The 15631-nt window shown below is 38.6% G+C and overlaps 1 protein-coding gene across 4 annotated transcripts in view; it reads left to right on the top strand.

Annotated features, from left to right (window-relative positions):
• The window catches only part of clcn2c (chloride channel 2c), a 133660-nt gene that overhangs the window by 51281 nt on the left and 66748 nt on the right, over positions 1–15631 (top strand). For 3 of the 4 annotated variants that reach the window (XM_067507108.1, XM_067507107.1, XM_067507110.1), the window contains exons 2-3: positions 823–973; positions 11541–11591. In XM_067507108.1, the coding sequence (XP_067363209.1) occupies positions 823–973; positions 11541–11591 (202 nt within the window). The remainder of the gene's footprint in view (positions 1–822; positions 974–11540; positions 11592–15631) is intronic. The other variant, XM_067507109.1, reaches the window with a different exon arrangement.

Below are 15631 nucleotides of genomic sequence, written 5' to 3'. Positions count from 1 at the left end.
AGACCTACATCGGAAATGTTTGCAAACATTTTAATTGAGTTCGATATAGGCTACAGTAATGTTTTTTCCTGTAGAGCCACCATCTGGCACAGTCTGTAATTTCTGCAGGATCTGACTTTATCTCTCCGAGGTTAAATGCAGAATGGTCTGTACCAAAATGATCAGAAGGCTGTTGTTGTTGTCGTTGTGATCTCTGATGCTGTAGTTTGCAGCATGTGTCTTCTTTCCTAAGAGAAAAAAAACAAAAAAACAACACATTTTTATCTTTTTAAAGCATTTGTTTGAATATTTTTCAGTTCTTCCCAGGTACTTTTTCACACCTGTAACTCACATCAGGAGATAGTTTGTGTAGAACACGCTCTTACTTTTGAGGAAATACTCCATTTGCTCTGGGTCTGACATGACGCAGAAAGTACACTGTGGAAATCATCGTTTTGTTTACAGCCCATCAAAGATCATATGACCAAGTTTTGTGGTGTTTACTGAATTTATTTCATAATTTCAATACTCTTACCAACAGGAGTTCATGAATTTGCTCGTATCTTTATTTAGCCACTGTTATTGGCTTAGTGTCATTAGTGTTTGTACTGGTTTGCTTTTGCAGCAGTTGCAGGGTATAAATATTATCAACACCCCTGCTTGTCTGCAGCGAATTCTTCAGAGAATTGTCTGGTTTATTCACACACGCTCAATAGAATGTTATCCAGACTTTAAACTAAGGAGATGGCTGGTTAAAATCCCAATAATGTCTGGGACAACTGCTTGCTTGTTTATTTATTGCTTGTATCATTTAATTCTTTAACCAATGCTGTCTGTTTCTAGATGTATGGGCGCTACACCCAGGAGCTTGGGGTGTATGCCAAAGAGGAGGCCGCTCGACTGAGGGAGAGCGGGCAGAAGCGATCGATTGGCGATCGAAGTCGGTCGCTGGACCTACTGGAGTACGAAAAGGGGCGCTGTGCCAAGTGTCGCAGTAAGTTTCATACCACAGTTAGGTCTAAGGATCAAAGAATTATTGCATAAATTCTTGTTCTAATTCTGTCTATATAAATAATTGTATTTCGATTTACCGTCTAGCTCTTGCCATTTGCAATAATGAAAAAACCTACTGTTATAGAAATTCACAGGGAAGTTGTCAGTGATTTCAATGAAACTATCATGCTAAGTTTGTGCTGTGTAGAGTTTTGCTGTATTAAAAAGCTCGCAAATCCAAGAAGTAGCAAGTTTTCAAATGAACTCCCTTCCATCCTTAATTCGTTCAAAAATATTCAATGTAGTTAAATAAATGAATGAATGAATGCTGTTGTTGATTTACTAGATTTATCTGACATTTCAAATCAGTCAGCAATGAGATGTGTGCTGGGATACTAAAAATTGCTTTTTAAATCAGTGACAAACACCATATTTTTGTACACTATGACCACCAGTTCACAGATTGAACAATTGTCTGTGCTTCTGGAGTTCTTGAGCACCTCTACCTGACTGGGAAAAAATAAATAAATAAATCAGACAATAAGACTTTGGTCTCTTCTCTTCGTGTGGGCTTTTGGAGGTATGTTGTGGATGGATAATAAAGATTTACTGTAGTTTAACATCTTTAGGAGAGAAGGAATATAATTATTTTTCAATAAAGAAACAATAAGTTATGTCCTAAGCTGTCTCTGAATCTGAAAACACACACTTGGTAAAAGAAAAGACATGTAATTTTACATCACAGCTACACTGTGAGCTGGAAGGATTAGTGAGAACATTACATCTGCCCCATTAAAGATATAGTAATAGTATACGCTCCATAAAGCAGCCTGAGCCATCTTCAGTGTCATTGCCCAAAGGGGAGAGATCATTTGAACGTTATCTTAGTGTTGGAAATGTAATGCTGAAGGCACTTTTGCTGGTCTAAAATAGACGCACTGCCTTGCTGCTTTTTGCTCAGGGAGCATTGATCATGTTGGACAGCTGGATATAAAGGAACAGTGAAGAAATGCTGCAGCGCTGAACGATTGTCACAACAAACACCCTGTGTTATGGATCTGAGGATGGCATGTGAATGTATGTAGCATTTAAATGCAAAGGTGGATTCATGTGCACAGCCTACCTCTTTGTACTGATGTTATTGAATGTCTTTCTATGTGGTTGTGTGGTACATAATGAGATTACAGTAGTAGTAGCAGTAGCAGTAGTAGTTACAGTAGTATGGCAGTGCGGATGAACAGATTGTAATGGAAATGTTATTTAGTACAGGAGCCATTTTAAATGTACATTGTGGGTTACCATGAACAATTTATGGTGTGTTGTGAATTTATTAAGTCTGACTCTTTGAGTACATTTGTCCAACCTATTGCTCCTCCACCAGACCCCCAATTAATATATTTTTATTAATATGTCTATATTAATTAATATATTTTTGTAAACAATTAAGTCGACCCGTCACCCCACCCCTATACAGTATTTCTTTAAAAAAAGGAGAGAGAGAAGGTCAACATTTAATGCAGGAGTTGGGACCAGTGTAACAAAACCAGCCTACAGCTCCAAATGTTAGAAATATGACCAAAAGCTAGAGATTGGTCTGGAATGGACTTTATGGATAAAGATCCTAACTAAGTGCCATTCTCTTAAAATGCAATTCAGTAAGCATTACTAGCAGGACACACTAAAAATTTGTTCAGGTCTGTCTTCATTGGCTAGATGTGTATATGAACACAAACAGTTGAGTAAAAGCATGATTAGTGTGGACCTCTTGCTCTATGTGGCATGTGGAGTTCAGGATTGCAAACTGGATTAGGGACAATTCCAGACTTTGTGAAAACTGTTACCTAGAAATGTTTGAGCAGATGATGCCCCAGAATGTTTGAGCTTGGATGGTTTCAATAACCCTTGTCCTCTGTGGCTTTTCTTTGTAGTACTTAAAGATAAGAAATGAAATCATGGGTGAAGTGTTGCTGAGCATGTATGCATCATTTATGTATGTGTAAACAGACTGCCCTCTGCTGTTAACAGATAATTAGTGCAGCCAGCACAAATCAGCTATGCATATGTTTGTCCTATATACTGCAGTTTTGTGTGTGTGTGTGTGTGTTTCCTGGTCTCATCTCAGCGATGAGTTTGCTGTTGTTTCACTTGCAGCTGATGAGTCAGCTATTCATCTCCATCGTGCTCCTCCACTCATCCTCTTTATGGATCAGAATGCCAGTGATTGAATTGATTTTGTCCCCCAGCAGGTAGCTTGACGCATAAGAGATATGGTCAGGATTGCAGTGCGTAAGGAAAAAGCAAATATAAACACACAAACAGATTGAAGTAAAGGCATATAATAAGAAGCGACTGCCTGAAAATCTATGTAAATAGAAACGCGTACACACACACTTCTGTCACTACTGCTGTGGATTATGACTGCAGCTGCTATGGGAGATATTGTGGGTATTCTCTCTCACACACACACACACACACACACACACACACACACACACACACACACACACACACACACACACACACACACACACACACACACACACACACACAGTATTCCCATGCTTGGATCGGCACAATCCCCTTATTGTTGCTCACTCACACCATTTTGTTATTTATGTTATTCACATACACACTGGGAGACCAACACACACCTTCCATTCATTTGCCTGTTTTTAATGATGCTGAATGTTTCAGGCAGCAGCGGTATCTCCAGACTATCATCTGCATTCTCTGGCCCCGTAGGAGCTGTCAGCATTTCATCTGTGTTAAGTGTGTGTGTTGCCAAACTCCCCGAACACTCCCAGCTGCTCCAGGCATTGTTTTTGGTGAATTGTAATGACAGCTGAGCAGTTTGATCAACAGGTAGAGTCTCAGTGTAGCAGACTCGATGCATTTAAGTCCGGATATAAAGTTCAGTGTGCAACAGAGCCTGTTCCTGTTTAAAATGCCATGAAACTGTATGAAAAATTTGATTTATTAAAAAAAAAATATTATTATTATTATTATTATTTGATTTTTGTATTTTAAATATTGCTCTTTTTGGGACTTTGTAAAAACACTTTTGACTCTGTGACAGTACTGTTAGATCTTTAGGAAGCAGTCTGCTGCTAAAATGCATCAGAACCAAACGGTGAAGATGCTTTTAGCTCCTTTGTTTTTTCTATTTTTGCTCTCTTTTTAAAAATTATTTAATTCAGTTTTTGAATGCAATGATTTGCAAATCTCATCAATCATCAATCTTAATTCACAAAAGAACATATACAACATATCCCATTTTGGAACTGAGATATTTTACCATTTCATGCAAAATGCATCTATGGTGTGGGCAGCTTTCACATCTGGAAAGGCACCATCAATGCTGATAAGAGGTTTTAGAGCAACATATGCTCCCATCCAGACAACGTCTCTTTCATGAAACGCCTTGAATATTTCACTAAGACGATGCTAAACAACATACTGCATCCATCAAAACAACATGGCTTCACAGGATCAGAGTCCGGGTGCTGAACTGACCTTTCTGCAGTCCAGACCTTTCAGCAATAGAAAAAAATTTGGCAGATCATAAAATTAAAAATCCAACAACAAAGACCCAGGGCTGTTAAGCGACTAGAATTCTGCATCAGACATGAATGGGACACCATTATTTTCCTAAACTCCAGTAACTGGTCTCTTCACTTCCCAGATGTTTGCAGACAGTTGTTAAAAGAATAGTTTTGTTCCAACCTTTTTGAGACGTGTTGCTGCCATCAAATTTAAAATCTGCAAACATTTTCCATAAAATGTTCAAATGTCTCAGTTTCAACATCTGATATATTACTTATGTTCAGCTGTGAATAAAACACGGGTTGAAGAGATTTGCAAATCATTGCATTCTGTTTTTATTTATGTTTTAAACATAGTCCCATCTTCTTTAGAGTTGGGGTTGTAGTTGTCTGTATCTGTTCAAAAGAAAAAAACTTAATTGATGACTAGAAACTGGACCCTAAGGAGATTGTTAATCCCAGCATAACTGTGGATTTTATAACTAATTTACTTGTACTTGTGTTTTAGCTTTTAACTGGTGACTTTTAAGGCTTCACTGGTTCTGGCCCTCCAGCTATCCCCTCACATCATCTATCATTCCCTTAAGAGGCAGAGTGCAGTCTTGCATCATCAGCCAGAGCAAAGGTGCTCTATCCAAGGCTGTGGAAAAGCTGAGCAGGCCTTTCTTTTAAGGGGCAAGCTTTTTTCAAGATTAGACTATCTGAGAACCTTGTTCTGAATCACTATTAGAAAAATAGATATTTATGGGTGATGTAAATGCTATAAATGGCCTTTTCCCCCACTTTTCTAAGTACAGAAATTGAATCCTTATTTTAATGAATTTCTTTATTATTTTTAAAGCAATACTGAAGGATACATGGGACTAAAACCTACGATTGCTAATTTTGCTTAGTTTTATGATAGAACATACTGCTGGGATTGGCCATGTTGACATGCTGCTCCTTTCACCCAACCATCAACCAAGTGGTTTGAACAGCTCAACAGAAGTGACACTGCATAATACTTTTATGGAAGGCTTTTGAATAAAATACCCTCTGTGTGTAAAACAGATGTGTTGGGTATGTAAAAGGAATTTAAAAGTACTTTATGTACATGCTTGGTGCCTTACAAACTTTTATTGTCTGGAATTATTTTTATTGTTATTATTTTTAACATTAATTTTTAAGGTTAAAAATATCCTTATACGACACAGTTTGAGTTGCGGTTAAACATTTTTAGCAATTGTATTATTGGATGAGAATTAAATAGTTCTTAGCTTGGTTCTAATACAATATATCTAACTAGGTTGACATCTCCCACTCCCACATTCATTTAATTGAAAGTATTAATTTTTATTTTAAATAGGCCTCAGATATTCTATTCATGTAAATTTCTACTATGAAGTATCTTTAGCCAGAAAAGCACAACATAGTCATTGTCAAAACATTTTTTGTATATTCAGTTTTCTGATTGTTAGTGTAAGCTGGTATAATTCTGATACCAGCTATACTGATACTATAATTCTGGTATAATTTTGAATTTGCCCAATTTCTGAATCTTTTCAGTAAAACACTAATGTGAATCAGGGTTACGACCAGATTAAGAGGCTGCACATTTCCAATGGAGTAAAACATTTTATTCTTATGAGGGAACCTGGGAACAAGTTGCAAGCTTGCTTGTAGAAAGGTTATGTGTACACAGAACCCCTGCATTTGGAGACCATAAACTGAAAACAAGTGGCTCATAAATTAACATATGGTGTTTTCACTGATTGTTGGCTGTTCAGCCACCCAGTGAAGTCCATGGGGAAATGCCTGATGTTGTGTCATGCTGCCAGCAGGGAGCAGCATTGAGCTTAGCAGCAGAGCATTCAGAGCTCTTGTCATGGTCCCTAAAGTGGGTGTGTGATCCTAGCTGACAGATCTCTGCCTCTGAGGTTGTGTGAATGTGTGTGTTTCTGCACAGGTGTGTAGTCTGAATGTCATGGACCATCGTCTTGGCTTCGTTTCTGCCCAGTTTGTGCTGCAACAATTCAGCAAACACAGATATTTGTACATTTTCTCCCTTTGTCTATTTATTACTTCTGCCATTTCACTTTTATCTTAAATGTTAGTGCGGTTAAACTCTAATATGATTTTCTTATATCTTCACAATGTAATCTCATTCTATTTAATCATCGTGGGGAAACAATTGAATTTCTCTTGCACGTTATTGTGTTCTAAAGGTTGATGACATAAAGATACTGCATCTAATTTGTGGCTGACCATTTCAAATTGAATTCCTGCACCAGACAGAGTTTAAAGGTAAAGATTACACAAGCACTGTGATCACAGAGCTCAGCAATGAGAATGGACAGAAAATAGTCAGCTGACAAGCGGAGCTTGGCCTGACACACACATGCACACAGTACAGCGGTAGATGGGAAGTTAGTGATTCAACAGTGCAAATCCCAGTAGGCCTTTATTTATCCATAGATGTGACTCAAATCTACATCAACCTGTCGGCTCTTTTTTGTTCCCTTTTATTTGTGTGTTTTCATTCTTCTTTTCTTTATTCATTTGAACATTTTTGGCATCAATTTGCACAAAAAGTGCAAAAGAGCTATGTATTTGTATTAATAACAGAAACAAATGAATGCAATAAAATCTCAACATTTTTTCCATCTTAATCTTTCTTTGCTTCTTTTCATATGTAAAAGAGATCACCTTTAAATTGTGTGTGTGTGTGTGTGTGTGTGTGTGTGTGTGTGTGTGTGTGTGTGTCTCCATGCCCTTTATTATGGAAGTTATGAGGTCATACTTAAACCAGCATTTCCGCTGGTTGTCAAATTCAACAAGCTGTTTGAGGGTTACACACTCAAGGCTTTTAGTTAGTGTGTGTGTGTGTGTGTGTGTGTATGTGTGTTTTGTGTTTGTGTGTCTGGAGCTGCCGTCAGTCACTTTCACTGCTGATGTCATGTGCTCCTGGTATCACACACAGCGTTTTGCTTCAACAGGTGTGATGTCAGCAGGAGCTCAGCATGGCGCCACATGTTGCTATGGTGACCAGCAGGCACCTAGCGACCAACAGTTGCTCACATGCTCTCATCTTAATTTCCTTCCTTCCTTGTCTTATTTTTCTCCCCCTTGTCTCCTCTCATATGGTCTGTTTTTATCTCATGTTCCTCCCCCTCCACTGTTTTTATTCTTATTTTTTTCTCCTGCTATTTTCTCTACTCCAGAGAATAGATGCATTTGTCACAAGACACACACACAGACACACACACACGAGGCGACGTGTCATTGCATGTGTGCGTGTCAACTTGCAGGATTGTGTGCATGCATTTGGTCTATATGTAGATCTAAAAGGCAAAAAATGTCTTTCCAGCCTTCTTATTCTTCCTGACATGTGGTCACAGCCATTTTAACAACACATTTGGTATTTAAATTTTAAATATGGGACACCAATACAAGTATAGTTTTTCAGGTGAAAGCTCAGTATTTCCCTACTGTTTTTTTTTTTTTTAATCAGCAGTTCCATGGCCACGCAAAAATGGCCATAAATCAAAAGTTTTATGTTAACAATGGCTTGTAGTTGCTGTAAACCCACAGGAAATTATCACCAATCTCTAGAGTTCTCCCGATCTCTACAAAATGTTTAAGTCACCTTTAAATCAGTAATTTGATTATTAAGCTGCAAATTCCACTTACGAATGAATAGTCTTTTCAGCAAAAGTTGATAAAGTTATCTATGTAAATGTATTAGGTGGAGTAAAAGGTTATACTGCAGTATGTCTAGCAGTATATTGTTTGCATATTAGGGTTCCCAGGTCTTCTTCTTTGTCTTCCTCTCACTCAGGTGCAGAAAGTGCAGTGCAACATTCTCAATGACACTTGTCTTTGCAGTGTATTCAAGTGCCACTTTTTGACAACAGCTTGGTTTGTCATGGTCCTGAGGAACAACCCCAGGTGAATTTGTACATCATAGAATGGAACAAAACAAAAAGAAATGAAGTTTGGGAAGTAGCTTGAACCAGTTATTGCTTGATATTTTTGTTTCTTTAGAAGTGGTTGTAATGAACATTCTATTACAATAGTAAATGATTAACTGAATGTTTTATCTACTTACATGTTTTAAAAAAAGCCATTTTAAAGTCAGTTGTAAAATGTTACATGAGGCCAACAATAGGGACAATCTAAACTATCCTACAGTATGCAACCCATAGTTGTTATAATGCTCCTTTCAAAAAAACATCTCATGACGTCTTGTTTCTTTTATATATTTCACCTATAGCCACTTGAAAAACTTTACAAATTATAGCCGTGATAGTTTCAGCAAAGTGTGCCCCAGAGACTTAGTCATTGGATTATGGCGTATGACACACTTCAGCATGGACTGCACTTACCAAATCAGCATGTGCACTGAATGTAACGGGGAAAACGATTTAAAAAAACACACACACCGCCATTTAAATTCGCTCACTAAAACACACTCACTGGCAAATCTTTTTAATTTTTTTCCCCTTTCAGTACATACGTGTCCCCTACCCATGCGTGTGTTGGGCACTACGCTGACGCATTGTGGGGGTGTTCAGACGTCATTCACATTCAGCTGCCAGCCAAGTACAGGAAGTAACACAGCTGTTTCTCGTGCACACACACAGTTTTTAATTGTTGCTTTTGTGGCTGATTGTGTATTTTTGTGTGAAAAAGAGGGGCAGCGAGGGGACTCTTACTTTAATAAATCAAGTAGCGAAGGAGACTTGGGGCACTGATCAATATTTGATTCACTGCCACTTGAGCAGATGGTGTTTGTGTGTGCACGATGATCTTGGACTGCTCTTGTACTGTATACTGCTTTTACTATAGAGGTTGTGGCATTAGTCCAGTATGTGTGTCAGCACAGAGAATGGTCACCACTCACAGTGTTGACTTGCATTGATTTTTCTCATCTCCGGGACAGCAGGTTGAGCCAAGATGGCACCCAAAACTCAGCTGGCGGGAGCATTTACGCTAACACAATATTTAATATTCCTACATCTGTCCCAAGGTGCTAGGTGCCCAAATCAGATTTCCTGTAGAAAGTGACATTCAGTTCCATCAATGGGACAACTTTTTGAGTATTGTTTATACCTTGCTAACTTTGACAATACCTCATCATTATCTCTTAGTAATTCCTGTACTCATTGGTGAACAGACAGCTAATACTCATGGAGTAGAGGAGTAACGGTGGAGCTGGCCTTCCAGCAATACAGAGCATTAAAATACCATTGCCTTTCCCTAATAGTTTTGTAAGCAGAGATTAAATAATGCAAATCCATGTGAATATGAAGGTGCCAACACAATTGATTAATCCACCTGCAACAGATTCTCATTTATTATAGTTGTTTTGCTGTGCACGCTCTCGACACTTTTATGCTGAACACTAGAACTAGCAGATTTATTTCTTAATTAGCAACACTTTAAGAGGAATTTCTCCACTGGGTACTGCAGATTTTGGGAGTAAATGTAAAGTATAAATCTATAAGCTCTGTCTTGCCTTTTGCGCTGCTTTAGCCATGCAGGCCAAAGTTTTATTAACGCAGTTATTAATTTTTATGTTTTCAGACTGTGATATCAAGATGATGGTTTTACAGCAACCTTTGCTTCCTGTGAAAATCAATGATTATTAAACACCAGATGAGTCAGTGTGTAACATTTTGGTTTTTGCAGGTTTCTTTGTTGCTTCATCTCTTTTACTTTTACTGGTTTCAGGGTTTTGCAGTTTTTCCCTTTTCACCCATCTTTCCCTCATTCCTCCCTTATTGTTCTCCTCTTTCTGTCCTTTTTCTTTCTCTTCTTTCTTTCTTCCTTCATCCTTTAATGAATGTAATCTTTAATCTTTTGTTAATGACCTTCTGTTCTTATTTTACCCTACTATACATTTTTCCTACTTTCTTCCCACTTACTAATATTCTTTTTTCTATTTTTTTTGCTTCCTTTTCTCCTCCACTTTTTTTATCTTTTGTTCTCAATCTTTTTCTACCCCTCAGCTGTTTTCACTTTCCTCTTTGTCTAAGCCCCATGTTCTGAGTTATTGTTCTCCAATCATCAGAGAGGTCTGAGCCAATTCACAACACTCACACACACATTTGTCATACATAGAAAGTTTTTGTTTTAATCTTTTCATCATCTTTGTACAACAGGGCTTTCCATGACCTTAACAAATGGAATATAATGCAATTATTCCTTTTTCTCATTACTATGATGATATGTATGTTTGTCCTAAAATTACATTTGAATTTCCTCAGTTGGGGGTGTTTGACTGACTCTACACTCTAGTGCTGTGTCATTGCAACTGCATCATATTGTGATATGCATGATCTTGTTTTTGCAACTGTGATATTAAAGTGGACAAGTCACACTATAAACAGAAGTCTTATTTAAGGCCATGCTTAGAGCTTGTATTATCAATGACACATATTGCCTTCATTGCACCTTCATGCTCACAGTTTCAGCATCTGTTTAATAAAAAAACAAAAAGCCGAGCTTGACAAACTTGCTGTTTTGCATTTTTATTATTAGCTACAGTTGGACAATCACTGAACACCTACAGTAAAGACATCTCTCATTCACTACTACAGTATTGGTGTAAATTTCACTTTGAGTGACGTTATCAGTAAGTCGACCACAAAAGCTCTACGTAAATCCTTCATTAAACTGACTTTTTAAAAATGTATTTTCTCCTTTCTTTCTCCCACTGTCTTCCAACTTTTTTATTCACTACTTATCTTCACCTCCCTTCATCCTGCCGCCACTCTTCTAAAACCTATCCTCTGTCTGTGTTTACATTCTCCCATCACTCGTTCATTCCTCCACTGCTCATTCAGTTTTGTGCTGCTGAGTTTGCAAAACACTTATATTGATCACAAACTAATAATGGTATGTAGATAAATGGAGGGATTTGTTTCTGTTTTACACTGAAGAGAAATGTAAGTTTTTGAATGAAGAATACATTTTGGGGGGGGGCGGCACACAGGGGCATGCTGCTTGCTTTTAACCATGTTATGTGGTCTATTTGTCCTCCAGGGTCAGGGTACCCGTATGTTCTGGAACCCCCAGCCCAGGATTTTATGTCTGGTAAACAAGCAACAAAAATGTCTTTATCATTCCCAATCTGCCCCTGCGACTACCAACTCCCCTTAAACCCTCAGACTTATCTCTGCTACAGCAAATACCACTGCATTACTGCTCCATCATTAATCCTTAAAAAGCTGCAAGACAGTGTTGCTCCAACTTTTTCACATGCTCAAGTGTCTCTTCACTCCTTGCTTTCTGACATATTAAGTGTGTCCTTTAAAAAAGTGTGTGTGGGATCTCTGATGATGCAGATTGCAAAGCAGTGCTAGCACAGACACACTCTCCCTTCACATACACAGACTCACCTTGTGGCTTCAAAAGCCAACATGAAAAATGTCTGTGTACAGTTTATTATTCGCTTTGTGCAGTGTGGCTGTACCAAAAACAGAATAACTTGTCCAGCGTGGCTTTAATACAGGTAGCCTCTAGCTCTCATGAAAGGTAATAAAGAGCTCTGAACTGTGTGTGTGTGTGTGTTTGAGAGAGAGAGAGAAAAAGAGAGAGATGGGAGATTAATGGTCCTTAGTAGGCAGTGCAAGCTGCAGAAAAGCTGGTTAAGAACACACTAATTTGCAATGGCTACACACATTAGCCCACAACATTAGTAACCTTATACTGTGTGTGTGTGTGTGTGTGTGTGTGTGTGTGTGTGTGCATATGCCATGTGTGTGTTGCTGTAAATGTTCTGAAATTGGTTACACTGGTGTATAGAAGTGTAAATCAGCGCAGTTGCGTCTGCAGAGGACTGCAGAATGAAAGTGCTGATTCTGCAACAGCAGAGATGGGTGGTTGGGGTGGAGTGGCGGTTGTGGGTGTGCAAAATCGAGAAAAGAGAGGGAGTGTGTAAGAGAAATGAATGGATGCAGAGCAGAAACGGAAGGCTGATTTGGAAAGAGGTGGAAAACACAGGAGGGTGCAGAGAGAGAGAGAGAGAGAGAGAGAGACAGAACTAAAAAGAGGGAGATGAAAGACTGTGTGATGGAGGGGGAGTAGATGGATAAAATAAATAGAGATAGAATGAGAGAAGCAGATGAGAGAAAAAGAGGAAAGCAGAGCAGAGAGTGAGCAGCAGGTCCCTTGGCTCTTGGTTCACCGAGCTTTCATCCAGGAAATAAATCGACCTACCTCTACCCTGTGTGATCGAGCCACACACACACACACACACACACACACACACACACACACACACACACACACACACACACACACACACACACAAAGAGACACACACACACACACACAAAGAGACACACAAAGAGAGACACACACACACACACAAAGAGAGACACATGTTTTTCCCCAGCAGACTTAATCCACATGCACTTACTCACCCACGCTTACGTTGATGGGCTCTTATTGTCATCATCAGTGCCACCATCTGCCTTCCGTGTGTGTCTGTCTGTGTCTTTGTGTATTTGTCTGTGTCTGCATTGTATGTTGCCACTGGAGAAATCATTCTGTTGCTTTCTCGAGCATATCAACCTAGCCCCAGTGTTGATCCATAGCTAATTTTGTCCATTATTGTTGTCATCATTGCTAGTGTTGTGTAGTGGCTGTTACTTTACTGAGGGTCATAAAAGCATTGACAGTCAGAGCCATATCTAGATATCAAGTAGGAGTTTTTTTTATTCTCACTGACAATGGGTGTAAATATAGTGAAACTTTGAATCTCTGTACTTGCATGAGGTGGATTGGGCATTAAAGCAGTCCAGTTTCAGAGCCCTCAACTCTCCACATATTGCCACAGTATCGCTCCACAAAAGCTTATATTAATCAAAACCCCAGTCACAAAGGAGACTCCACTACTGATCTGTACCTTCACTTCCTGTCTCAACATTGATTCACTTTAAATCGGTGGTTTCGTGAGACCAGGTTACCATGGCAGCAAAGTTTGGTGTCAGACTCTTAGAAACCTGGAGGTTAGTCTGTATTTTGCTGGCTCTTCTAGGTCCAAAGCTTTTAGACAAAGGGGAGGAATGACTTAATGGAGAGAAAAGAAAAATAAATGCAGTCAACCTAAAACCCTGGTGCATTCATTAAAGATGGTCTTAGGGTCAAAGTATTGATATTTGAAGGGGTTTGTTCATTTGAATTGAAAAGTACTATTGATTGAAGAATTTTAATGTGTAGGAAAAATTGTGTGGTCAAGTTCAATGTTTATTTAAAAAAAGTGAGTAGACAGTTAACCTGAGACAGAACAAGACTGCTATACACCAACCAGTCACAACATTAAACCCAAGTGGTGGTTTTGAAGTTCTGGCTGATTGGCATGTATATCCCTTTGGATGTTATCATGCCATTCAGTGGCAGTCCAGGGTCATAACCATGGGCCAGGAGATACCTGCTCCACATGCGAGTAGTCGAAGTGTCTTTGGTCAAGTGTGCGAGGTTGTGTGCCTATGGGTGAATGAGAATGTTGTAAAGCTCTTTGGATAAAAGCGCTATAAAGCAGACCATTTACCATCATTGTACGTATATGCTGCAATGTTGTTTGGATTTAGCACAAAATATCATGCTATTGGTTGTGTTTAAGCACAGAAATGAGAGAGTTGTGTGGTGGGTTAAGAAACACAAACAGATGTCTCACATCTCAAAGTCCTGGGTTTTATTGCTAACCATTTGCCCCAACCTTCTCCCCACAAACACTTTTTTTTTTCCTTTTCAAGTCCTAAATTACATCCTCAAATTAAACTCTGTCACCTGGAATGGTTTTTATGCAACCACAAGGGGACACAAGCCAGTGTCTTCTTGTGCCAGTCCAGAGTCTGGATAAATGCAGAGGGTTGTGTCAGGAAGGGCATCTGACGTAAAACACATGCCAAATTAAAAATTTGAATCATGACTTTCACACCGAAAACGACTCCCACCTGGAATGGTTTTTGTGGCTGGTAGAAGTTCCCAATCTGCCTCACTCATGACAGCCATGTCCGTAGATAGCAACCATAGCTCGCCATTCGGCATGATAGCAATTAAATTGGCTGCATATGTGGATGCTAGTTTTCTTGCTGGAGTGAAATTTCACTATGACATTTAAATAGGAAATGGACCAATTTGGATGGTGATGATAAGAGAGGAGAGGGATCGAGTTGCCAACTTATTGTGTGTGGACGTGTGGTGTATGGATCCTGTTCCAACTTGGTAATATTCCCAGACTTGTTAAACGCCAACTATAATGAATGTCTAATGAAATCTTGTTTTATAAGCAATGTACACAAAAGTTAAGTGGTTAATTACTGCAGATAAATAGTTTACATATGAACAAGGCTAACAAAGGGGATAAAAATATCACTGCCAATTTCATCCTAAAAAAGCAGCTTTTACACACACACTCCTACTTTGTTATCAAAAAAATATGATTGCATTGACACCAAACTAAAAATATTTGCTACAGGGGAAAAGACATTACCGTTAATTCATATTAAAAATAAAAGGGGCAAGTAGCCTTAGCAGCCTTTATCAAACATTTGTATGTATCTGCCTTTGATAAACATAAAAACTCTAATCATCTTCACCTGATGACATTATGATATTGGCAACTTGGAGATTTGGTGGAGCATCTCAAACATTTCAGTATTTCAAAAAACCTCATTATTACAAGCTTCTTTGCAGTTTAAAGTAAAAGATGTCACAGCAGCAAGCAGTGAGTCACCAAATAAGAAACATTTAATAAAATAAACTGACTAGAAACATCTATTGAAGTCAAAGTTTTTAGATTACACTTCATAGATTTCAGATGTGTAGCAGATTGTCCCTGCTCACGAAGACTTGACCCAAAACAGAACCCTCATTTGCGTCTAAGAAATGCTTACCAAACATTTAGTCCGCTTGATGACATTTTTTTTTTTTACTAATATTACTCTTCTCCGCTTTTAAATGTAGTGTTACTCCCTTAAGAAACATTAAATACACACCACACACTTTCCAGAAGTGAATAAAGGGGAATGCCAGAGCTGTTTTTTTCCATAATAACTTCAGTGATTGTGCTGATCTGTTTGTGTGTGGATGGATGTGTGTATGTATACATATACTATACACCATTA

This window comes from Channa argus, chromosome 6 (assembly GCF_033026475.1).
Source record: "Channa argus isolate prfri chromosome 6, Channa argus male v1.0, whole genome shotgun sequence".
Taxonomy (NCBI): Eukaryota; Metazoa; Chordata; class Actinopteri; order Anabantiformes; family Channidae; genus Channa; species Channa argus.
Note: the sequence above shows the minus strand (reverse complement) of the source record. Positions and strands in the feature narration are given on the sequence as shown.